The following is a 27071-nucleotide window of genomic DNA, read 5'->3' on the forward strand; positions in this document are numbered from 1 at the left end:
GTCTAAGAAGGTTCCACCTAAGGGGACTTTTAAGTCCCGTTTAGATCGGTCCTTCCTGGACTTACTGGCAGAATGTGACAATGACGAAGACTTCTCCTGGTAACAAGGTGGGAGTGGCCTGGTCCCACAACTCCAAACCACGTGTCCCCCCTCCTTATGCAGAGCGCCAAACTACACCACCACCTCCCATTCCCAGATCATGTTTAGGTGCATCAGGGCACAGTTGCAACAGTTCGTGGAGTTGTGGGATGACACCCCACCCCTCCCCCAAGCACCACAGGTAGAGCAAGAGGGGAATTAGAGAGACATCTGCGTGATATTTCCCAAAAGGCTTAAAACCCTGTAGCTTTATTTTTTTAAGGGAAATTTGCTTTCTTTTTTATAAAACTACTCAACAATAATGCATTTTCCACCTCTCCCTGGTGTGCTTCTTCCCCCATCCCTCACACCTCATGTCAATGTCTCCTTGTTGCAATCCCTCTTTAGGGTACTACTCCATAAGCACATGCGTTTATCTCCCTCATGTGCTGCTTCGTTCCCTCACTCCATTTGGTCTTCCTTTGTATCTCATATACACTGTTTATTGCTTTTTTCCCTTGTTCTGAGAGGGTATTGGGGAAGGTGTGTGAAGGGTATAGACTGAGGGATAAAGGGTGGACCAACTGATGCTGGCTGCTCTTCCTTAAAAAAACAAAAACAAAAAACACTGCTAAAAAGCACTGTCAAAACCAATAAATCCTGAAGGCGAGACCATATGCCTTTGCCAATGTGCTTGTGAGAAAAAAAAAATGTTGCGACTACAGAACAAACTAGCACTCCCGTAAACCATCGGAGGACAGTATGATTGCCTGGACCTACAATTACCTCCTAGCCTGTCTAATGTTTGCATAGTGTGTTTTCTCAACACTAATATTTTGCTGCTGATGACAGAACTATTCTGTGAAATTATAGACTAAAGGAGAACAGCAAGAAAGCCAAGGTAACTTCCTCCCTGCTCATATGCAAAAGTAAGCTAATGTTAAAACTAACCTAAAAAATAAAACCCAAATAGATTTTTTTTGCTAAGACCCAATTCAAGAAGATCTTCAAAGATCAGGTGCTACTGGATTGCGTGTCATTGCTAGCCAATACAAACTATTGTCCTTGCTTATTTAACTAAACAAGCACTGTTAAAACCAAAAGGCCTTTCCACTGACTGCAAGCCTTTAGGCTTTGTCAATGCTTATGTTTTGTTATGGTTTTTGCAACACTAATCATTGAAGAATGTGCTGGGCATATTACAATCCAAAAGATAAAATAAAAATGACTCTCACAATGAAATAAGCCAGTGGCAGTAGGAGGCCTGACCCACTATCCCATGCTGTATGCTGCAGTGGGGTGAAGAAAAACATGAGTGATGCAATAACAGAGCAATAGAAGCAGAAGGCTAGCTTATAAATCTCAGCCAGGGCCACCGGAATTATGCAGCAGAGGAGGGCCAAATTAGGCAGCATGTTTGAAAGAATTATGCAGCAAGATGTGGCATATTCTGCAACTGTATTACTTCTCTAGTTTGTCATTTTTACACTTGTCAACACTGTCTGGGCATTAGTTGCATCTCATTTTAACATCCACATATAGCAATAAGCAACCAGGGAACCTTTTCAAATGGCCTTCCACTGTGTGGCAACATGTTTCACTGTGTTTTTAGTAACTTTCAAACCATTTGAACTAGAGAACTTTTTGTGGTCAAAATCTTCAGATTATCAAGTAGATTTATTATGTGACAAATTCCGCTATTCTAAAATTATGCGAAAATCGCCACGGTCACTCAATCACATATTTCGAGTAGCCCTGGTTTTATGTTAGACACATCCTTTTGGTAAAATACAACGTTTTTTGAGCTAGAGCCAGACCTAAAACAAAGTGCTGCTTTCTTAAAATACATACACAGCATGTGAATATTCAGAAATCTTTGGGAAAAAGACGCAACTTACTGCCTGACGAAGGTGTTGTAGTTGTGGTGGTGGTGGTGGTGGTGGTTGTAACGGCAGCTGCTCCTGCTGCAGGGGTGGGCTCGGGAGTTGCAGTGCTGACTGCCTGTGGGGGTTCAACCAAGGCCTGGTTTTCTTGGTCCCCGGGAATGCCCTAAAGTTAGATAGATCGGCAATTACAAATAGAGCACTTATAACAGCAATAGAGGATTTAGAGGAAAAAAGCTTAGTATGAAATAGCTACAAACCTGTAATCACTTTTGAGCAATAGTTCTAAGACTATCAACCATAAACAAAAGCTGATTGATGCGATTAACATCATATTTGTAATCAAAACTACACATTCTTATCTAATAGAATGAAAAACCTGCTCCTAAATCACAGTCCCTCAGGAGAGGAATTCTCACCAAATTCTTATTTCAACATTAGGCAGAGATTCACTTTTTGACCGCTTAAATGAGGTGAAGGACCATGTGTCATCCATGGATTTCTTCGCTAATGCACTTGATATCAACAGGTCGGTCACTTCATTATAAGAGAAAATAAATGCTTGTGTGCGCAAGCACTGGAACCATTTAAAAAAAACACACAGTGGTCACATCAAACTAAGCGCATGCAGACTGCACCACTATGGGTGGTTGCTCTAGCTCGACTGGTGCATGTGGGCATAACAGACGATGCACACTGATCACGACGGGAGTGAAAGCACTGGAATTGGGAGAATGTCTCTCCCTAGTGGATGCCTACTGGGAGAATCGCCCCATTACCAAGAGCACCCAAGCAGTAATCCACCCACTAGACACCGGGCAGTATGTTTTGTGGGTGGTGCATGAGGGCTGCCCCCATTGTCATGGACCTGTGGGTTTGCACGCTAACCATTATTGCACCTCCGCTCTCCAGGGGCCAATGTGAGAGGTTTATTCCAAAAAAGGAAAAGCCAAATGGAAACCCAAATAAACAAATAAAATAGATATGGGATGCCCACCGAAGCATTAAAATGTTCACCCACACCCCAGAACAGTCTTTCTGCCACCCTAAAGCTCACTAGGCAGGAAAGAAAAACAGGCCAAATCTTCACAAACTTTTTTTTATTTTTTTTATTGAAGGCATAGTTTGCTTTTCCCTTTAGGGAAAGCTTTCTTCTTACTGTCTCACAAATACCCTACATTTGAAGTCCAATCATTGCTTCTCCTGTAATAGAAATGTGTATGGGAATGATGCAATGGAGATTTGAAAATGGGTTAAAACCAACTGAGGAACAAGTTACTTACCTTCGATCACACCTTATCTGGTAGAGACTATATCCAACTGCAGATTCTTTCCCCAGGGGTCAGGACAAGATCCATACGATTTTTCGTGAGCTGTACCCATGCACGTCAGTAGGCGGCCTAAACAATCTTCACGTGCGTCAGCACCAGAATTGACATTCATGAAACTTATATAAATGCCTGTTTCTTTTCAACACGTTCGACGCCATAAGCGAAGAGCCATGAACAACAGTGATCACTGGTGTAGATAACTAGGACCCTGAAAGAGATACAGCCCTAACCCTAGAAATCAGAGCCCGGAGGATGGGTGGGTCACTAAGGAATATGAAGCTAGATATAGTCTATACCAGATAAGGCGTATGTACCGAAGGTAAGTAACTTATTCATCTGGTAGACTTCTAGCTGCAGATTCCTTACCTTTGAAGAGATACCCAAGTAAAACCATCCCTGGAGGTTGGTCTGCAGACCAATTTTAGACCAGGATGTCCTACAGGACCAAATGGGCAAAAAGCCCATCACGACAGACCTGACAGTCCAGGCCGTAATGTTTGGTAAATGTGTGCTGGGAGGCCCACGTTGCTGCCTGGCAGATAAACCAGGACTGGAACTCTGCATGCTGAAGCAGTGGATGCAGCTTTGGCTCTAGTGGAGTGACCGTGCAAACCCTCAGGGGGTTGCCGATTGGCCAATGCATAACAGATTTTAATGCAGAGCATGACCCATCTGGAGATGGTCTTTTCTACAAAGTACAACCCTTTCAATCTCCTACATACCCCACAAAGAGTTGGTCATCCACCTGGAATTCCTGTGTGCAATTGAGGTAGAACAACAATGCTTTTTTGTAGTCTGGATGATGTTGACGCTCCTCATCCGTGGAAGGGTGAGGCGGAGTGTAGAAAGTAGACAAGGTGATGGACTGACTAATATGAAAGGGCGTGACCACCTTTAGAAGAAAGGAAGCCTACAGGCGAAGCACCACTTTGTCAGGATGAACAGCTAGATAGGGCAGTTTAGAAGATAAGGTCAGTAGATCACTAACTCGTTGGGCAGATGCTATAGCTATGAAGAATGATGGAGAGCAACAGCAGGGGACAATTGTGAAGAGGCTCAAAGGGGGCACATATCAAGAATGTGAGAACCAGAGTCAAGTCCCACTGAGCCATGATAAATGGAGATGGGAGAAAAGATTAAATAAACCTTTCAAGAACCTGTGAACAATAGGAGATTTGAAATTAGAACGCTGATCAGGTAATCTGAGAAGCACAGAAAGAGGACCTTTAAGATTGCCCAGAATAGAGCCCTGCTGGGCAAGAGACAGAATGAAGAGAAGAACCTGAGAAAGGGAGGCAGAAAGGGGAATGAACACTGTTACAACACTAAGCCATATTTTTTTCCCCCCAACAGCAGGCATATACCGTCGTGGTGGAGGAACGCCTGGCTGCCAAGATAACACCAAAAACGTCAAGAGGAAGGTCAAAAGCTGTCAACTGCCACCTCTCAATCTTAATGCAAGAAGGCGGAGACAGGACAGGTTCAGATGGAGAACCCTCCCTTGCTGCTGCGACTGAAGGTCGTCCCAAAGGGGCAAGCTGATAGAAGGATCGATGGACAAGCTCAATAGCTCAGGATACCACTCTCCGTGCCTAGTCTGGAGCCACAAGAATAACTTGGGCCCGGTCGTTCTTGATCTGCTTAAAAACTGTGGGCAGAGGTGGTATAGGCAGAAAGAAGTACAAGAGGCCAGATCTTCAGGAGACCAAAATAGTCTACAAGCGAGAGCCACCTTGGAAACTCCAGCACGCAAACTGCTGATACTGCGTGTTCTAGGTGACAGGGAACAGATCTAACTCAGGCGCTCCCCACTGCTGAAAGAGACCTCGCACCATCTCCGGATGGAGACTCAATTTATGATCCGCTAGTCATCAACTGAGTTTGTCCACTCTGGTGTTCAAAGAACCTGCCAGGTGTTGAACCACCAGGGATATTCCCTGATGTTCCAGACATGTCCATAGAGGGAAAGCCTCTTGACAAAGGAAGCCACAACCCCACCCTGTTTGTTGCAGTACCACATGGCAATGGCACAGTCCGTGAACACTTGAACAAGCCTCCCCTAGACAGGGGGTAGAAAGGCTTTCAATGCCAGTCGAATCTCTCGGAGCACCACCAAGTTGATGTGGAGTTCGGATCCACCGGAGACCTGAGTCCTCAGATCTCCACCTCTCCCGGATGGCCTTCCCATAAGTGACATATCTGTCACTACTGTAAGATCTGGTTGGGTAAGGAAGAGGGATCTTCCACTGGCTCAATAGCGATTTGTTAGCCACCACTGCAGATCTTTCGGAGTTCTCTACGAGATCTGGGCAATGTCAGTGAGATTCCCCTGAACCTGTGTGTAAAGAAATGGCTCCCTGTTGCAGTTACCCCCCACTTTTTGCCTGATACTGATGCTGACTTGACTGAGAAGTGTGCTGGGACCCTGCTAACCAGGCCCCAGCACCAGTGTTCCTTCACCTAAAATGTACCATTGTATCCACAATTGGCACACCCTGGCATTCAGATAAGTCCCTTGTAACTGGTACTTCTAGTACCAAGGGCCCTGATGCCAAGGAAGGTCTCTAAGGGCTGCAGCATGTCTTATGCCACCCTAGAGACCCCTCACTCAGCACAGACACACTGCTTACAAGCCTGTGTGTGCTAGTGAGAACAAAATGAGTAAGTCGACATGGCACTCCCCTCAGGGTGCCATGCCAGCCTCTCACTGCCTATGCAGTATAGGTAAGACACCCCTCTAGCAGGCCTTACAGCCCTAAGGCAGGGTGCACTATACCATAGGTGAGGGTACCAGTGCATGAGCATGGTACCCCTACAGTGTCTAAACAAAACCTTAGACATTGTAAGTGCAGGGTAGCCATAAGAGTATATGGTCTGGGAGTCTGTTTTACACGAACTCCACAGCACCATAATGGCTACACTGAAAACTGGGAAGTTTGGTATCAAACTTCTCAGCACAATAAATGCACACTGATGCCAGTGTACATTTTAGTGTAAAATACACCACAGAGGGCACCTTAGAGGTGCCCCCTGAAACTTAACCAACTAGCTGTGTAGGCTGACTGGTTCCAGCAGCCTGCCACACTAGAGACATGTTGCTGGCCCCATGGGGAGAGTGCCTTTGTCACTCTGAGGCCAGTAACAAAGCCTGCACTGGGTGGAGATGCTAACACCTCCCCCAGGCAGGAGCTGTGACACCTGGCGGTGAGCCTCAAAGGCTCACCCCTTTGTCACAGCCCAGCAGGGCACTCCAGCTTAGTGGAGTTGCCCGCCCCCTCCGGCCACGGCCCCCACTTTTGGCGGCAAGGCTGGAGGGAACAAAGAAAGCAACAAGGAGGAGTCACTGGCCAGTCAGGACAGCCCCTAAGGTGTCCTGAGCTGAAGTGACTCTAACTTTTAGAAATCCTCCATCTTGCAGATGGAGGATTCCCCCAATAGGGTTAGGATTGTGACCCCCTCCCCTTGGGAGGAGGCACAAAGAGGGTGTACCCACCCTCAGGGCTAGTAGCCATTGGCTACTAACCCCCCAGACCTAAACACGCCCTTAAATTTAGTATTTAAGGGCTACCCTGAACCCTAGAAAATTAGATTCCTGCAACTACAAGAAGAAGGACTGCCTAGCTGAAACCCCTGCAGAGGAAGACCAGAAGACAACAACTGCCTTGGCTCCAGAAACTCACCGGCCTGTCTCCTGCCTTCCAAAGATCCTGCTCCAGCGACGCCTTCCAAAGGGACCAGCGACCTCGACATCCTCTGAGGACTGCCCCTGCTTCGAAAAGACAAGAAACTCCCGAGGACAGCGGACCTGCTCCAAGAAAAGCTGCAACTTTGTTTCCAGCTGCTTTAAAGAACCCTGCAAGCTCCCCGCAAGAAGCGTGAGACTTGCAACACTGCACCCGGCGACCCCGACTCGGCTGGTGGCGATCCAACACCTCAGGAGGGACCCCAGGACTACTCTAAGACTGTGAGTACAAAAACCTGTCCCCCCTGAGCCCCCACAGCGCCGCCTGCAGAGGGAATCCCGAGGCTTCCCCTGACCGCGACTCTTTGAATCCTAAGTCCCGACGCCTGGGAGAGACCCTGCACCCGCAGCCCCCAGGACCTGAAGGACCGGACTTTCACTGGAGGAGTGACCCCCAGGAGTCCCTCTCCCTCGACCAAGTGGAGGTTTCCCCGAGGACCCCCCCCCCTTGCCTGCCTGCAGCGCTGAAGAGATCCCTAGATCTCCCATTGACTTCCATTACAAACCCGACGCTTGTTTCTACACTGCACCCGGCCGCCCCCGCGCTGCTGAGGGTGAAATTTCTGTGTGGGCTTGTGTCCCCCCCGATGCCCTACAAAACCCCCCTGGTCTGCCCTCCGAAGACGCGGGTACTTACCTGCAAGCCGACCGGAACCGGGGCACCCCCTTCTCTCCATTCTAGCCTATGTGTTTTGGGCACCACTTTGAACTCTGCACCTGACCGGCCCTGAGCTGCTGGTGTGGTAACTTTGGGGTTGCTCTGAACCCCCAACGGTGGGCTACCTTGGACCAAGAACTAAGCCCTGTAAGTGTCTTACTTACCTGGTTAACCTAACAAATACTTACCTCCCCTAGGAACTGTGAAAATTGCACTAAGTGTCCACTTTTAAAACAGCTATTTGTGAATAACTTGAAAAGTATACATGCAATTTTGATGATTTGAAGTTCCTAAAGTACTTACCTGCAATACCTTTCGAATGAGATATTACATGTAGAATTTGAACCTGTGGTTCTTAAAATAAACTAAGAAAAGATATTTTTCTATATAAAAACCTGTAGGAAGTTGGCTCTGTATGTGCTATTTCAAAGTAAGGAATAGCATGCACAGAGTCCAAGGGTTCCCCTTAGAGGTAAAATAGTGGTAAAAAGAGATAATACTAATGCTCTATTTTGTGGTAGTGTGGTCGAGCAGTAGGCTTATCCAAGGAGTAGTGTTAAGCATTTGTTGTACATACACATAGACAATAAATGAGGTACACACACTCAGAGACAAATCCAGCCAATAGGTTTTTATATAGAAAAATATCTTTTCTTAGTTTATTTTAAGAACCACAGGTTCAAATTCTACATGTAATATCTCATTCGAAAGGTATTGCAGGTAAGTACTTTAGGAACTTCAAATCATCAAAATTGCATGTATCCTTTTCAAGTTATTGACAAATAGCTGTTTTAAAAGGGGACACTTAGTGCAATTTTCACAGTTCCTAGGGGAGGTAAGTATTTGTTAGGTTAACCAGGTAAGTAAGACACTTACAGGGCTTAGTTCTTGGTCCAAGGTAGCCCACCGTTGGGGGTTCAGAGCAACCCCAAAGTCACCACACCAGCAGCTCAGGGCCGGTCAGGTGCAGAGTTCAAAGTGGTGCCCAAAACACATAGGCTAGAATGGAGAGAAGGGGGTGCCCCGGTTCCGGTCTGCTTGCAGGTAAGTACCCGCGTCTTCGGAGGGCAGACCAGGGGGGTTTTGTAGGGCACCGGGGGGGGACACAAGTCCACACAGAAATTTCACCCTCAGCAGCGCGGGGGCGGCCGGGTGCAGTGTAGAAACAAGCGTCGGGTTTGCAATGTTAGTCTATGAGAGGTCTCGGGATCTCTTCAGCGCTGCAGGCAGGCAAGGGGGGGGTTCCTCGGGGAAACCTCCACTTGGGCAAGGGAGAGGGACTCCTGGGGGTCACTTCTCCAGTGAAGGTCCGGTCCTTCAGGTCCTGGGGGCTGCGGGTGCAGGGTCTCTCCCAGGCGTCGGGACTTTAGGTTCAAAGAGTCGCGGTCAGGGGAAGCCTCGGGATTCCCTCTGCAGGCGGCGCTGTGGGGGCTCAGGGGGGACAGGTTTTGGTACTCACAGTATCAGAGTAGTCCTGGGGTCCCTCCTGAGGTGTTGGATCGCCACCAGCCGAGTCGGGGTCGCCGGGTGCAGTGTTGCAAGTCTCACGCTTCTTGCGGGGAGCTTGCAGGGTTCTTTAAAGCTGCTGGAAACACAGTTGCAGCTTGTCTTGGAGCAGGTCCGCTGTCCTCGGGAGTTTCTTGTCTTTTCGAAGCAGGGGCAGTCCTCAGAGGATGTCGAGGTCGCTGGTCCCTTTGGAAGGCGTCGCTGGAGCAGGATCTTTGGAAGGCAGGAGACAGGCCGGTGGGTTTCTGGAGCCAAGGCAGTTGTCGTCTTCTGGTCTTCCTCTGCAGGGGTTTTCAGCTAGGCAGTCCTTCTTCTTGTAGTTGCAGGAATCTAATTTTCTAGGGTTCAGGGCAGCCCTTAAATACTAAATTTAAGGGCGTGTTTAGGTCTGGGGGGTTAGTAGCCAATGGCTACTAGCCCTGAGGGTGGGTACACCCTCTTTGTGCCTCCTCCCAAGGGGAGGGGGTCACAATCCTAACCCTATTGGGGGAATCCTCCATCTGCAAGATGGAGGATTTCTAAAAGTTAGAGTCACCTCAGCTCAGGACACCTTAGGGGCTGTCCTGCCTGGCCAGTGACTCCTCCTTGTTATTCTCATTATTTTCTCCGGCCTTGCCGCCAAAAGTGGGGCCTGGCCGGAGGGGGCGGGCAACTCCACTAGCTGGAGTGTCCTGCTGGGTTGGCACAAAGGAGGTGAGCCTTTGAGGCTCACCGCCAGGTGTGACAATTCCTGCCTGGGAGAGGTGTTAGCATCTCCACCCAGTGCAGGCTTTGTTACTGGCCTCAGAGTGACAAAGGCACTCTCCCCATGGGGCCAGCAACATGTCTCGGTTTGTGGCAGGCTGCTAAAACTAGTCAGCCTACACAGATAGTCGGTTAAGTTTCAGGGGGCACCTCTAAGGTGCCCTCTGTGGTGTATTTTACAATAAAATGTACACTGGCATCAGTGTGCATTTATTGTGCTGAGAAGTTTGATACCAAACTTGCCAGTTTTCAGTGTAGCCATTATGGGGCTGTGGAGTTCGTGTTTGACAAACTCCCAGACCATATACTCTTATGGCTACCCTGCACTTACAATGTCTAAGATTTTGTTTAGACACTGTAGGGGTACCATGCTCATGCACTGGTACCCTCACCTATGGTATAGTGCACCCTGCCTTAGGGCTGTAAGGCCTGCTAGAGGGGTGTCTTACCTATACTGCATAGGCAGTGAGAGGCTGGCATGGCACCCTGAGGGGAGTGCCATGTCGACTTACTCGTTTTGTCCTCACTAGCACACACAAGCTGGCAAGCAGTGTGTCTGTGCTGAGTGAGAGGTCTCTAGGGTGGCATAAGACATGCTGCAGCCCTTAGAGACCTTCCTTGGCATCAGGGCCCTTGGTACTAGAAGTACCAGTTACAAGGGACTTATCTGGATGCCAGGGTCTGCCAATTGTGGATACAAAAGTACAGGTTAGGGAAAGAACACTGGTGCTGGGGCCTGGTTAGCAGGCCTCAGCACACTTTCAATTGTAAACATAGCATCAGCAAAGGCAAAAAGTCAGGGGGCAACCATGCCAAGGAGGCATTTCCTTACACAACCCCCCCCCCCAAACGAAAGAGGATGAGACTAACCTTTCCCAAGAGAGTCTTCATTTTCTAAGTGGAAGAACCTGGAAAGGCCATCTGCATTGGCATGGGCAGTCCCAGGTCTGTGTTCCACTATAAAGTCCATTCCCTGTAGGGAGATGGACCACCTCAACAGTTTAGGATTTTCACCTTTCATTTGCATTAGCCATTTGAGAGGTCTGTGGTCAGTTTGAACTAGGAAGTGAGTCCCAAAGAGGTATGGTCTCAGCTTCTTCAGGGACCAAACCACAGCAAAGGCCTCCCTCTCAATGGCACTCCAACGCTGCTCCCTGGGGAGTAACCTCCTGCTAATGAAAGCAACAGGCTGGTCAAGGCCATCATCATTTGTTTGGGACAAAACTGCCCCTATCCCATGTTCAGAGGCATCAGTCTGCACAATGAACTGCTTAGAATAATCTGGAGCTTTGAGAACTGGTGCTGAGCACATTGCCTGTTTCAGGGTGTCAAAGGCCTGTTGGCAGTCCACAGTCCAGTTTACTTTCTTGGGCATTTTCTTGGAGGTGAGTTCAGTGAGGGCTGTCACAATGGATCCATATCCCTTCACAAACCTCCTGTAATACCCAGTCAAGCCAAGGAATGCCCTGACCTGAGTCTGGGTTTTTGGAGCTACCCAGTCCAGAATAGTCTGGATCTTGGGTTGGAGTGGCTGAACTTGGCCTCCACCTACAAGGTGTCCCAAGTAAACCACAGTTCCCTGCCCTATCTGGCATTTGGATGCCTTGATAGAGAGGCCTGCAGATTGCAGAGCCTTCAAAACCTTCCTCAGGTGGACCAGGTGATCCTGCCAGGTGGAGCTAAAGACAGCAATATCATCAAGATAAGCTGTGCTAAAGGACTCCAAGCCAGCAAGGACTTGATTCACCAACCTTTGGAAGGTGGCAGGGGCATTCTTTAAACCAAAGGGCATAACAGTAAACTGATAATGCCCATCAGGTGTGGAGAATGCTGTCTTTTCTTTTGCTCCAGGTGCCATTTTTATTTGCCAGTACCCTGCTGTCAAGTCAAAGGTACTTAGAAATTTGGCAGCACCTAATTTATCAATGAGCTCATCAGCTCTTGGAATTGGATGAGCATCTGTCTTGGTGACAGAATTGAGCCCTCTGTAGTCCACACAAAACCTCATCTCTTTCTTTCCATCTTTGGTGTGAGGTTTGGGGACTAAGACCACTGGGCTAGCCCAGGGGCTGTCAGAGCGCTCAATTACTCCCAATTCCAGCATCTTGTGGACTTCCACCTTGATGCTTTCTTTAACATGGTCAGATTGTCTAAAGATTTTGTTCTTGACAGGCATGCTGTCTCCTGTGTCCACATCATGGGTACACAGGTGTGTCTGACCAGGGGTTAAGGAGAAGAGTTCAGGAAACTGTTGTAGGACTCTCCTACAATCAGCTTGCTGTTGGCCAGAGAGGGTGTCTGAGTAGATCACTCCATCTACTGTACCATCTTTTGGGTCTGATGACAGAAGATCAGGGAGAGGTTCACTCTCTGCCTCCTGATCCTCAACTGTTACCATCAACAGATTGACATCAGCCCTGTCGTGGAAGAGCTTAAGGCGGTTTACATGGATCACCCTCTTGGGGCTCCTGCTTGTGCCCAGGTCCACCAGGTAGGTGACCTGACTCTTCCTTTCTAGTACTGGGTAAGGGCCACTCCATTTGTCCTGGAGTGCCCTGGGAGCCACAGGCTCCAGAACCCAGACTTTCTGCCCTGGTTGGAACTCAACCAGTGCAGCCTTTTGGTCATACCAAAACTTCTGGAGCTGTTGGCTGGCCTCAAGGTTTTTGGTTGCCTTTTCCATGTACTCTGCCATTCTAGAGCGAAGGCCAAGTACATAGTACACTATGTCCTGTTTAGGCTCATGGAGAGGTCTCTCCCAGCCTTCTTTAACAAGGGCAAGTGGTCCCCTTACAGGATGACCAAACAGAAGTTCAAAGGGTGAGAATCCTACTCCCTTCTGTGGCACCTCCCTGTAAGCGAAAAGCAGACATGGCAGGAGGACATCCCATCTCCTTTTGAGTTTTTCTGGGAGCCCCATGATCATGCCCTTTAATGTCTTGTTGAATCTCTCAACTAAGCCATTAGTTTGTGGATGGTAAGGTGTAGTGAATTTATAAGTCACTCCACACTCATTCCACATGTGCTTTAGGTATGCTGACATGAAGTTGGTACCTCTGTCCGACACCACCTCCTTAGAGAAACCCACTCTGGTAAAGATACCAATCAGGGCCTTGGCTACTGCAGGGGCAGTAGTCGACCTAAGGGGAATAGCTTCAGGATACCTGGTAGCATGATCCACCACTACCAGGATATACATATTTCCTGAGGCTGTGGGAGGTTCTAGTGGACCAACTATGTCCACACCCACTCTTTCAAAGGGCACCCCCACCACTGGCAGTGGAATGAGGGGGGCCTTTGGATGCCCACCTGTCTTACCACTGGCTTGACAGGTGGGGCAGGAGAGGCAAAACTCCTTAACCATGTTGGACATATTGGGCCAGTAGAAGTGGTTGACTAACCTCTCCCACGTCTTGGTTTGTCCCAAATGTCCAGCAAGGGGAATGTCATGGGCCAATGTTAGGATGAACTCTCTGAACAGCTGAGGCACTACCACTCTCCTAGTGGCACCAGGTTTGGGATCTCTGGCCTCAGTGTACAGGAGTCCATCTTCCCAATAGACCCTATGCGTTCCATTTTTCTTGCCTTGGGACTCTTCAGCAGCTTGCTGCCTAAGGCCTTCAAGAGAGGGACAGGTTTCTTGTCCCTTACACAGCTCCTCCCTTGAGGGTCCCCCTGGGCCTAAGAGCTCAACCTGATAAGGTTCAAGCTCCAAAGGCTCAGTTCCCTCAGAGGGCAGAACTTCTTCCTGAGAAGAGAGGTTCCCTTTCTTTTGCTGTGTTGCAGTTGGTTTCCCAACTGACTTTCCTGTTCTCTTGGTAGGCTGGGCCATTCTTCCAGACTCCAGCTCTACTTGTTCACCCTGTGCCTTGCACTGTGCTCTTGTTTTCACACATACCAGTTCAGGGATACCCAGCATTGCTGCATGGGTTTTTAGTTCTACCTCAGCCCATGCTGAGGACTCCAGGTCATTTCCAAGCAGACAGTCCACTGGGATATTTGAGGAGACCACCACCTGTTTCAGGCCATTGACCCCTCCCCATTCTAAAGTAACCATTGCCATGGGATGTACTTTTCTCTGATTGTCAGCGTTGGTGACTGTGTAAGTTTTTCCAGTCAGGTATTGGCCAGGGGAAACCAGTTTCTCTGTCACCATGGTGACACTGGCACCTGTATCCCTCAGGCCCTCTATTCTAGTCCCATTAATTAAGAGTTGCTGTCTGTATTTTTGCATGTTAGGCGGCCAGACAGCTAGTGTGGCTAAGTCCACCCCACCCTCAGAAACTAGAGTAGCTTCAGTGTGGACCCTGATTTGCTCTGGGCACACTGTTGATCCCACTTGGAGACTAGCCATACCAGTGTTACCTGGATGGGAGTTTGGAGTGGAATCTTTCTTGGGACAGGCCTTGTCTCCAGTTTGGTGTCCATGCTGTTTACAGCTATGACACCAGGCCTTTTTGGGATCAAAGTTTTTACCCTTGTACCCATTGTTTTGTGAAGAGGCTCTGGGCCCACCCTCCTGTGCAGGTTTTTGGGGGCCTGTAGAAGACTCTTTACTATTTTTAGTTTTGGTTGTCTCATCACCCTTCCCCTGGGGAGTCTTTGTGACCCCTTTCTTTTGGTCACCCCCTGTTGAAGTCTTGGACACCCTTGTCTTGACCCAATGGTCCGCCTTCTTTCCCAATTCTTGGGGAGAAATTGGTCCTAGGTCTACCAGATGCTGATGCAGTTTATCATTGAAACAATTACTTAACAGGTGTTCTTTCACAAATAAATTGTACAGCCCATCATAATTACTTACACCACTGCCTTGAATCCAACCATCTAGTGTTTTCACTGAGTAGTCTACAAAGTCAACCCAGGTCTGGCTCGAGGATTTTTGAGCCCCCCTGAATCTAATCCTATACTCCTCAGTGGAGAATCCAAAGCCCTCAATCAGGGTACCCTTCATGAGGTCATAAGATTCTGCATCTTGTCCAGAGAGTGTGAGGAGTCTATCCCTACACTTTCCTGTGAACATTTCCCAAAGGAGAGCACCCCAGTGAGATCTGTTCACTTTTCTGGTTACACAAGCCCTCTCAAAAGCTGTGAACCATTTGGTGATGTCATCACCATCTTCATATTTAGTTACAATCCCTTTAGGGATTTTCAACATGTCAGGAGAATCTCTGACCCTATTTATGTTGCTGCCACCATTGATGGGTCCTAGGCCCATCTCTTGTCTTTCCCTCTCTATGGCTAGGATCTGTCTTTCCAAAGCCAATCTTTTGGCCATCCTGGCTAACTGGATGTCCTCTTCACTGGGGCTATCCTCAGTGATTTCAGAGGTGTTGGTCTCTCCTGTGAGGGAACCAGCATCTCTGACTATTATTTTTGGAGTCAGGGTTTGAGGGACCCTGTTCTCCCTAGATAGGACTGGTAGGGGGGAATTGTCCTCCAAGTCACTATCCTCTTCCTCTGAGTTGCCACCCTCAGAGGGGTTGGCCTTTTCAAACTCTGCCAAAAGCTCCTGGAGCTGTATTTTGGTAGGTTTGGGGCCCATTGTTATTTTCTTTATTTTACAGAGTGACCTTAGCTCCCTCATCTTAAGATGGAGGTAAGGTGTGGTGTCGAGTTCCACCACAGTCACATCTGTGCTAGACATTTTGCTTCTAAAAGTTGGAATACTTTTTAAGAATCTACAACTGGTTCTAGAATCTAATTCAAACTTTTACAAACTTTTAAATTCTAAAAGAAATGCTAAACAGGATCTAACACAAGGCCCTAGCAGGTCTTTTAAGAATTTAGAAAACTTTTCAAATTGCAAAAATCAATTTCTAATGACAATTTTGGAATTTGTCGTGTGATCAGGTATTGGCTGAGTAGTCCAGCAAATGCAAAGTCTTGTATCCCACCGCTGCCACCAATGTAGGAAGTTGGCTCTGTATGTGCTATTTCAAAGTAAGGAATAGCATGCACAGAGTCCAAGGGTTCCCCTTAGAGGTAAAATAGTGGTAAAAAGAGATAATACTAATGCTCTATTTTGTGGTAGTGTGGTCGAGCAGTAGGCTTATCCAAGGAGTAGTGTTAAGCATTTGTTGTACATACACATAGACAATAAATGAGGTACACACACTCAGACAAATCCAGCCAATAGGTTTTTATATAGAAAAATATCTTTTCTTAGTTTATTTTAAGAACCACAGGTTCAAATTCTACATGTAATATCTCATTCGAAAGGTATTGCAGGTAAGTACTTTAGGAACTTCAAATCATCAAAATTGCATGTATACTTTTCAAGTTATTGACAAATAGCTGTTTTAAAAGGGGACACTTAGTGCAATTTTCACAGTTCCTAGGGGAGGTAAGTATTTGTTAGGTTAACCAGGTAAGTAAGACACTTACAGGGCTTAGTTCTTGGTCCAAGGTAGCCCACCGTTGGGGGTTCAGAGCAACCCCAAAGTCACCACACCAGCAGCTCAGGGCCGGTCAGGTGCAGAGTTCAAAGTGGTGCCCAAAACACATAGGCTAGAATGGAGAGAAGGGGGTGCCCCGGTTCCGGTCTGCTTGCAGGTAAGTACCCGCGTCTTCGGAGGGCAGACCAGGGGGGTTTTGTAGGGCACCGGGGGGGGGACACAAGTCCACACAGAAATTTCACCCTCAGCAGCGCGGGGGCGGCCGGGTGCAGTGTAGAAACAAGCGTCGGGTTTGCAATGTTAGTCTATGAGAGGTCTCGGGATCTCTTCAGCGCTGCAGGCAGGCAAGGGGGGGGTTCCTCGGGGAAACCTCCACTTGGGCAAGGGAGAGGGACTCCTGGGGGTCACTTCTCCAGTGAAGGTCCGGTCCTTCAGGTCCTGGGGGCTGCGGGTGCAGGGTCTCTCCCAGGCGTCGGGACTTTAGGTTCAAAGAGTCGCGGTCAGGGGAAGCCTCGGGATTCCCTCTGCAGGCGGCGCTGTGGGGGCTCAGGGGGGACAGGTTTTGGTACTCACAGTATCAGAGTAGTCCTGGGGTCCCTCCTGAGGTGTTGGATCGCCACCAGCCGAGTCGGGGTCGCCGGGTGCAGTGTTGCAAGTCTCACGCTTCTTGCGGGGAGCTTGCAGGGTTCTTTAAAGCTGCTGGAAACACAGTTGCAGCTTGTCTTGGAGCAGGTCCGCTGTCCTCGGGAGTTTCTTGTCTTTTCGAAGCAGGGGCAGTCCTCAGAGGATGTCGAGGTCGCTGGTCCCTTTGGAAGGCGTCGCTGGAGCAGGATCTTTGGAAGGCAGGAGACAGGCCGGTGGGTTTCTGGAGCCAAGGCAGTTGTCGTCTTCTGGTCTTCCTCTGCAGGGGTTTTCAGCTAGGCAGTCCTTCTTCTTGTAGTTGCAGGAATCTAATTTTCTAGGGTTCAGGGCAGCCCTTAAATACTAAATTTAAGGGCGTGTTTAGGTCTGGGGGGTTAGTAGCCAATGGCTACTAGCCCTGAGGGTGGGTACACCCTCTTTGTGCCTCCTCCCAAGGGGAGGGGGTCACAATCCTAACCCTATTGGGGGAATCCTCCATCTGCAAGATGGAGGATTTCTAAAAGTTAGAGTCACCTCAGCTCAGGACACCTTAGGGGCTGTCCTGCCTGGCCAGTGACTCCTCCTTGTTATTCTCATTATTTTCTCCGGCCTTGCCGCCAAAAGTGGGGCCTGGCCGGAGGGGGCGGGCAACTCCACTAGCTGGAGTGTCCTGCTGGGTTGGCACAAAGGAGGTGAGCCTTTGAGGCTCACCGCCAGGTGTGACAATTCCTGCCTGGGAGAGGTGTTAGCATCTCCACCCAGTGCAGGCTTTGTTACTGGCCTCAGAGTGACAAAGGCACTCTCCCCATGGGGCCAGCAACATGTCTCGGTTTGTGGCAGGCTGCTAAAACTAGTCAGCCTACACAGATAGTCGGTTAAGTTTCAGGGGGCACCTCTAAGGTGCCCTCTGTGGTGTATTTTACAATAAAATGTACACTGGCATCAGTGTGCATTTATTGTGCTGAGAAGTTTGATACCAAACTTCCCAGTTTTCAGTGTAGCCATTATGGGGCTGTGGAGTTCGTGTTTGACAAACTCCCAGACCATATACTCTTATGGCTACCCTGCACTTACAATGTCTAAGGTTTTGTTTAGACACTGTAGGGGTACCATGCTCATGCACTGGTACCCTCACCTATGGTATAGTGCACCCTGCCTTAGGGCTTTAAGGCCTGCTAGAGGGGTGTCTTACCTATACTGCATAGGCAGTGAGAGGCTGGCATGGCACCCTGAGGGGAGTGCCATGTCGACTTACTCGTTTTGTCCTCACTAGCACACACAAGCTGGCAAGCAGTGTGTCTGTGCTGAGTGAGAGGTCTCTAGGGTGGCATAAGACATGCTGCAGCCCTTAGAGACCTTCCTTGGCATCAGGGCCCTTGGTACTAGAAGTACCAGTTACAAGGGACTTATCTGGATGCCAGGGTCTGCCAATTGTGGATACAAAAGTACAGGTTAGGGAAAGAACACTGGTGCTGGGGCCTGGTTAGCAGGCCTCAGCACACTTTCAATTGTAAACATAGCATCAGCAAAGGCAAAAAGTCAGGGGGCAACCATGCCAAGGAGGCATTTCCTTACAAAACCTATTGGCTGGATTTGTCTCTGAGTGTGTGTACCTCATTTATTGTCTATGTGTATGTACAACAAATGCTTAACACTACTCCTTGGATAAGCCTACTGCTCGACCACACTACCACAAAATAGAGCATTAGTATTATCTCTTTTTGCCACTATCTTACCTCTAAGGGGAACCCTTGGACTCTGTGCATGCTATTCCTTACTTTGAAATAGCACATACAGAGCCAACCTCCTACACTGTGCCAACTGTAACTTCAGGTCCTACTGTAGAGCCTGCATATGCCAACGAGCATTTTTCACCAGCAGGATACCAGAGGCCATGAGTACCAACAGCCCTAGAGTCCGTCTCACCAAAACCCAGGATGGAGGCCGAAACATGAGTATTACAGCCTGAATATCCTTAACTCACCATTCGGAAGGATAAGTCCGAAAATCACTGTGTCCAGAACAGCTCTGATGAAAGGCACAGTCAGAGAGGGAGTCAGGTGTGACTTCGGCATGTTTATAGAGAACACCAGCAAGTGCAGGAGATTCACCATAGTCTGGAGGTGGGAGATAGAGTGGGGAAAGCCTACCTTCAACACCCAGTTGTCGAGATGGAAGACTGAAACTCCTAATCTCCATGGCTGACCAGCAACCAATGCCATCACCTTGGAGAACATGGAGGGGGACCCTAGTCAGGCCAACAAGGAGCACAGAAAACCGAAAAAGCTTGTGGTCAACCATGAACCGCAGGTAATGTCTGGGCAGGATGGGAATATGAAAACAAACATCCTGCAAGTCCAACGCTATCATCTTGGGTCCAGGGCAGAAAGAACCTGAGCCAAGGTGAGCACTTGAATTTCTCCTTCTAGAGGAAGTAATTGAGAGACTGCAGGTCTAGGATAGGACGAAGGCCTCCATCCTCCTACGGCACCAGAAAGTAGCAGGCATAGCAACCATGATCTACTTCTGGCATTGGTCCCCTCTCTATGGCTACCTTGGCAAAGAGCAGCATCTTCCTTGAAGGGAAGCCGATCCTCTGTCAGCCTGTCTTGAGATGGTGGCATTTGGGAGGAAAGGAAGGGAGAACAGCATTCAGACTATCTGCAAAACCCACCTGTCTGATGTTATGGACTGCCTGTGGGGCAAGTGATGACATATCCTGCCACCAAATGGGTGCCTATGATGGCATAAGGGCAGATTAGGAGGGATTAGAGGCTGAGGGGTGGAGAGAGCATGTGGACTGGCCAAACCTCTGGCTGCCTGATCCACAAGACTTGTGGACACCGCACCCTCAGCCATGCAGGAGCTGGGGAGCATGCACGGCACAGTGGCTAGAAAAGGGTGCTTTTGGTATCCACTGCCTTAGCCATGGCCCTGAAAGGGGTGAAAAGATAAGCTCAACTGTCCTTAAATCACTCAAGCGCAAAGTCCACTTTGCCTCCAAAGAGATGAGTGCCATTTAAGGGCATATCCATTAAAGACACGCCATCCCCTGACAAGCCAGTAATACTTAGGGAGTCATGGCACATAAGGGCCTGAATACAAAACTGCTCTACCTAGCGAGTGCACCATGTCCACACTGAATTGTGCACTTTGCTGCATCTGTCCTGCCCTCTGGGACCATAGGCAGCACTTGCGCAACCCTATCCCACAGAGCGTGGGTGTGGTGGTCCAAAAGGCACGCAGTATTCACAGACCGCAATGCCCGGCTGGCGAAAAAATCTTTCCAAGTGCCTCCAGCCTCTAGGATTCCCTATATGGAGGAGTGGTAGGAAAAGCACCAGGTTCTGAAATCTGAGGTGGAAGTCTAGACCACGAAAACTCAGGGTTGGGGTGTTGCATGAGAAAACCCTGGGGCGAGATGCGATAACAGGTGATTGTCCTGTTCAGACGATTCCCCGTGTTAGGTTTGGATCAGGTACTCAAAAGGACATCTGTGAGAACCTAAATAAATGGGAGGAGCGGTTCAGGTGGGAAGACTTCTGGCTGAAGCACCTCTGTCAAGACAGTCTTGATCAATACTGAGTGCAACTAGAGGTCAAGGACCTCTGCACCACCATCGGAAAAGACACTGTCTCCTCCATAGCTACAATAGAGGAAGAAAGCATGCCAGCATCTGGCTAAGTATCCAGGCCACTGGCTTCACTCAGTTCCTCACACCAGTCCATGTCCAGTTCATTAGGCTAGATAGACTTCAGGGTTCAGCAACCCCTCCCATTCCTACCTGAGGCCAACCCCAAATGAAAAGGGCTTGGGATCCGATCTGGAAGGCAAGGCTCCTGATGGCGCGAGATACGACGCCTAGCGATATCCCTCCAGCTTCTTATAGGAGTCAGGGATCAAAATGGGGATGTGCCGCTGGTGGGCACTGGAAGCATTGGCATTGTGTGCTGAAGAAGGTTGAGTGGCAGGACTGTTTTGATCCAGAAGTTGATCCTTGGGGCCCCTCTAGCGCCGAGGCCACAGCTGCCACCGTGGAACCAGCAGGGGCCCCTGCTGACACCATGGGGCCCGAAAGGGCACCTGAGGGGTCAGCCTGCCCAAATTCCCCAGGAACCTTGGAAAAGCATGGGGTCGGTCTAGGCACAACCTACTGGGCGAGGCTTAGAATGCAGATGCTCCCATGTCTTGTCAGCCAACTGACACGCAGAAGTTAAAGCACGCTTTGGCTCCTTCTTATGCTTGGACTTCCCAAGTGTCCCGAAGATTTACAATGAGATGACAACCTTGGACTCTATGCGCAACCCCAGGACCTTTCTCATGACCGGAATCTCGACTGGTGTGGAATCGGACAACAGGCCGCCAATAGCTTGAGGGATTGCACACTCAAAGCCTTCAAATTCATCGTGCAGTAGTCTGAGCACAACTTCAGGTCATGGTTGCGCTCGAGGCACCACAGCCAAACAAGGACATCAGTCGGTGAAAGGTGCTGCAGGGCTTGAAGCTGGCCTTCCTAGATGACAAGTCAACGACAGTCTCTGTTCAGCCCCAAAGCATCACTTGGTTTACGTTTTTTTCTGTTCATCCCTCAATGATTTCTTCAGTCTTTTTCTGCCTCAACGACCTTTGACATCTGAGCCCTCCCATTGTACCAACTCTCTGTCCTCAGGGCTCTACCTGCTCAAAATACCCAAGTCTTTCTGGGATGTATTAGACTGTGCCATGGAATAGAAAGCTCACCTATATTTTTCCCCTTGCTTTCCTAGTCCTGGGCTGGAATTCAGTGCATGCGATACAACCCAGTGTGTCTTGGTGTTTAAGGATATAGAAACAATGAGGCAAATGCCCTGGTCACAAGGGTTAGAGGTTATCAATTGTAATCAAATTCAAGGTCAGTGCAAGGGGGAAGTAACCTAGCCTTCCGCGGAATATAACAGACTTAAAAAGATTTCCCAGTGTACCAATAATGTAATACAAAAGAAAATGTATTACTTCATCTATAATATAATATTAATCACAAAGTTTTTTGTAAATCTTGGTTGAACATGTCATTCTGTTCATTTATATTTTACATTCGTCAAGGTAGGTGCTCCTATAAAACAGTGAAGGTGTTGAAGTGCAGGTGAGTGAAGGTGATATATATACAATCGGTGCAGAGTTTGGTGTTAAGAAAATTATGAACTTCAAGTGGCTCCTTCAATCCAGGAAGCCCTGAAGTTTCACAACATTTCTTTGCATCAGTCTCAACCACTCTTTGGAGATGTGTCGACGTTTCGACCTCGTATTAAGGTGAATGAAGGTGGGGTCATCATCAGGACAAGGATGATCAAGTTGGAAGCACCTAAATTCCAGTGTATAGTGCCAATCCAGTAATCGGGGACATCTTCAAAGCAGCAGCTTGAATACTCAAATATCCCAAGCCCCTGATATTACAGCGTTTAGTGGCACTTACAACCCTTGGATGGTACAACCACAACCCAACGCAGTGAGACCGGACTAACTAAGTCTCCCGAGCACTAGATAATAGCGATCCTTGGCACCCACTGATCACAGACAAACGTAGACCCTCAGACTCTGGAATTTTCCTGATCTTGAAGATGTCCCCTTTAGGGTGGAATCCATGCATAAGTTCACAAATCAGAAACAGTTTCAAAAGTAATGTCATTGTGGCAAGTTGTGTCTGGCACAGAAACAGTGTGATAAAACTCACTTTAGTAACATGCCTGCAATGCTCAGGCCAAGAAATGAAATCAATGCAGCCTACTTCAAAAGAGCTGTCATGTCAACATCCAGACCAAAAAAATATGCAACTGTTTACCCGCCGTTTACAGATGCAAACATATTCATCACTATAACTTCCCATTAATATTTATGATGTCAAAGAAAGCCAATTAAACACCAACTTAATAGAACATGAAGCTAAAGAAAAAAAAAAACTGCATGGGAAACAGACTTACCATTAAAAGGTATTCCACTGCCCTGTCAGGATTATTGAAGCTAGCTCTCAGAGCAGCAATGACCTGCTCTCGCTCATACCCCATTGACATGATTTCAGTCACCATATTTTCATAAGACTGGCCTGTCACTGGATGAAAGAAAGACAGTGGTAACGATTAAACAGAAGGACAAATTCACAATTATTTTTAAAAAAAATTGTCAATGGACTGACAGTATTCAGTAACAACTCAACATTAAAAAAAATACACATGCTTATTTTAAAAAGGTAATCAGCTGAAACCGATCCTACGTATTGTTTACCTGATTTATCAAAGTATTTTCTGATGCCTTGACTGCCACAGTGGAGACTAAAAATCCAAGCAATCCACACCCACATCAAAGTTGGATCTTCACTGATTAGAAAATTAAGCCCAGAAAAGGACATTTTGCAATGAGAATTCAGGGAATAAATACATGGGGTTAGGCACCAAAATTACACAAAGAAGCCTAGCCTACTGTGGCATCAGACTTAGTCTGAATCAAGAAAACAGTATAATACAAATTGCGCCAGGTGAGCGTATCTTAAATTTCTGAAAAGGAAAAAAAAAAAATTGTAGTAGAACGGTAGCCCAAGTTTTCCTCTTATGGACGAAGCATTTGACCTTCCTTTGAGAAACGGTTATGTTGATAGCACAGAATACATTAGATTTCCCCATCTTGCTGTTAATTGTCTGGATAACGCTTGCCCTGCCCCAATAGAGCAATGATTGACAACTTATTTTCATTTCCCAACCTGTATTTTCTCCAAATATTACCTTAACATGCTTAACCTTAAAAGTATAAAGAGATCTCTCAGGATCACAAGAATCCTAGAACAACACACAAAATTACATGGTTTAAATGGAAATTCAGAACCATGTAGCAGAAAGGAGGAGTTCTTACTACTATTCTCCAACTGTATAATCTTGTGCAGGGTTCAAGGTAACAGTTTTTGAGATTAACAACCTACAAACTTCTGGTGGGATCACTGACCCAAGCTAACCAGTTTGCCACCAACAGACAAGAATCGGACCTCCAAGGGTGAGATCCTTAGCTCTCTGGAGGTCAGAAACAAAGCCTGCTCGGGCTGGGGTGTTGCACACCTCTTGCAAACAGAATGATCTGTCTTCCAAGGTAGGAAGCTTAAAAGAAGCCCACTGCCTTTGCTATGCAGATCTGGCCTCTCTCAGAAGGAGATCCTGACTCCCCTTCCTCAGGGCTCATCTGGCACCTGGACAGGCAGGATAGTTAGCTATGCAGGAGGTGTGTTGCTTTTCCAGGCTGGACACACCCCAAGGGTGGCCAGACGGCAATGCATACAAGCTTTAGAATTTTCACCATCTTGTTTGGGTGAAATTTAGAAATTCTGGGACAGAGTGATGTGCACTCCCCATAGGAAGTTGTCATCCTGGGGGTGTAATGACCACAAGGGTAAGTAGCCCATTGGCTACCTCCCTTCACTCCCCTTAATGACACCTAAATTGATTATAAAGGGGGAACACCCGATACCACATCTTCACTGGACACAAAACTGGATCCCCACTCTACGCCTGCAGGCTTTCTGCGGACCCCCCTGCAACCATGAGGAACTCAAGTACTGGACAGATGCCGAAAGACACCACTGCACCTGAGCGACATCTCGAGGGGGAGTGGTCCAACGGTGCACCCATGTGCCCAAGGACCTCAAGGGCCGAGCTCCTCTGTGGTTTCCCCTGGACTGACTTTCTAGTCCCAGCTTGCAGCATCTTTGTGACTGGACCGTTTCCCATTGAAGTAAACAACAGGACACCAGACGCCGTAACACCGCTGCGCTGGCAAAACCAACTATGGCTACTATCACTGCACGAAACTGGGGAATAAAAATACATGTAGAATTTGGCAAAATAAGTGAGAATCTGGGGCAATGGCAGGAAAAAAGAATTAGAGGGTATCTAGACCAATAAGAAAAAAAAAAACAGCTTGGAAGTGCAGGAACACAACTGTGCTCTTTTACAGAGTCAAATGACAAAGCCACACAGAGAAGAAAATAGCCCTCATATGTCAGCTCTGTCAGTATACAACACAACAAATTAAAAAGCATGGTTAGAGAGTTCTACTCAAGGGCGGCACACCCGGAACGTAAAGGAAAGCAGCAAATCCAAAGGTGAACACAAACAGCAAAAAAGCCACCCAGTAAAAGACTACAGTACACGTGAGATTGATATACAATGCTTGCTGCAACAGAGAAACAGCTGTCCGTAGCGAGACCACAATAAGCTATTACAAAAGCCAGTTCAAGAAAAGTGATAAAAAGAAGGATTATATATATGGACTCTGACAAGTGTGTATACTCTTTGAAAGACAATAGCAAGAACTCAAGAAGGAAAAGGCGTTTTAAGAGAAGGTTAAAGTAAATCTTATTTAACCAGTAAGCATCTGTTTGTGGCAAGTAGTGCTGCAGCTTCACATGCTCTGCATACTCCTGCCATCTAGATTTCAGTTCAGTGTTGCAAGTTGTTCTGCTTTTTTACACTGCTTTCCAGCAGGTGAGTAAGAAAAGGAGTGTAGAGAAAGTACAAAGAAAGATGTCCGTGCAAGTGTAACTACATGTGTACAAGTATATACAAATATAAAAGCAACTGGAATGGCTACATGCATCTGGGGAGGGTGCATGTGACTCCAAAGCACTACATGCCACGAACAGCTGCTTACTGGGTAAGTAACATTTTCTGTTCAAAGGCATTTGTGGCTGTAGATACACATGCTCTGAATCGACTGTAAAGCAGTCCCTCCATGAAAGCAGGGGCCAGCATCTGTGAGTTAGAGTTGACTGGAAAGTGTTTTTAGTACTACGTGGCCGATGTTAGCTTGCTGACGTGCAAGTACATCCACACAATATTGTTTTGTAAATGTATGTGGTGTAGACCATGTAGCTGCCTTATAGAGGTCAGTTATAGGTATGTTTCCAAGGAAAGCCATAGTGGCTCTTCTTCCTGGTTGAGTTCACTCTGGGAGTGATAAGAAGTTGTCTTTTTGCCTTGGCATAACACGTTTGTATACATTTCACTATCCATCTAGCTATGCTGTTTTGGGATATTAGATAGCCTGTGTGACGTAATGAAAAAGCCACAAAGACGTTTGGTCTTTAGTTCTGTCAGTGTAAAACATTAATGCACGTTTAACATCCAAAGGGTGGGGAGCTCTTTCTGCAACAGAGACAGCGGAAGGAAAACTGGTAGTTGAATGGATTGGTTGATACGGAAATGGGAAACCACTTTAGGAAGGAACTGTGGGTTTGTGCGAAGGACCACTTTGTCTCTATTGATCTGGAAGAAAGGTTCTTCCCGTGTTATGGCCTGGAGCTCACTAACACATCTGAGTGATGTGATGGCAACTAAAAACACCACTTTCCAAGAAAGATACTGAAGAAGGCATGAAGTGGCTCAAAAGGAGGGCCTGGTAAGCACAATCTTGAGGTTCCAGGATGGTGCTAAAGGCACTTTGGGTGGAATGACCTTTTTAATGACATCCATGAAAGCTTTGATAACTGGAATTTTGAGCAAGGAAGTATGTTGTCTGTTCAGCAAATATGCTGCTACAACTGTGAGATGTGAGCAAATGGAAGCGTGAGCTAGATTAGTTTCCTGTAAGTGAGAAAGTAAACAATGTCTTGGACAGTAGCTTTAATGGGATTAATGTTTTTGGGACTGCAATAGCATACAAAACGTTTCCATCTTGCAGCATAACATGCTCTAATTGTGGGTCTACGAGCTTCCTTGAGGATGTCGATACATTCTGCTTGCAATCCCAAGTAACCAAACTCAATGACCTCAGGAGCAATGTCGTAAGGTTGGGAGACTTGAGGTCTGGATGTCTGATCTGTCCTTGATTTTGAATGCGAAGGTCCAGCCTGTTTGGGGAGCTTCTCGTGGGCGGACTACTGAGAGGTCCAGAAGTGTGGTGAACCATGGTTGACACACCCAAGTGGGAGATGTAAGGATCATGATGAGAGGTCTGTCTGATTTTCCAAACCAGAAATGAAATGAGAGGTAGAGGTGAAAAAGCGTAAGCAAATATCCTTGCCCAGCTCACCCACGGAGCACTGCCCTTGTATGGAGGCTGTGGGTACCTGGAGGCAAAGCTTGGGCATTTTGCCCT

At 47.6% G+C, this 27071-nt stretch overlaps 1 protein-coding gene across 1 annotated transcript in view; it reads right to left on the reverse strand.

Annotated features, from left to right (window-relative positions):
* The window catches only part of RAD23B (RAD23 homolog B, nucleotide excision repair protein), a 247329-nt gene that overhangs the window by 78996 nt on the left and 141262 nt on the right, over nt 1-27071 (reverse strand). Inside the window, exons 6-7 of the mRNA XM_069239926.1 lie at nt 22916-23043; nt 1977-2127 (exon numbers count right to left, since the gene is read on the reverse strand). Of these exons, the coding sequence (XP_069096027.1) occupies nt 1977-2127; nt 22916-23043 (279 nt within the window). The remainder of the gene's footprint in view (nt 1-1976; nt 2128-22915; nt 23044-27071) is intronic.

The sequence above is a fragment of the Pleurodeles waltl genome, chromosome 1_2 (genome assembly GCF_031143425.1).
Source record: "Pleurodeles waltl isolate 20211129_DDA chromosome 1_2, aPleWal1.hap1.20221129, whole genome shotgun sequence".
In the NCBI taxonomy this organism is placed as follows: Eukaryota; Metazoa; Chordata; class Amphibia; order Caudata; family Salamandridae; genus Pleurodeles; species Pleurodeles waltl.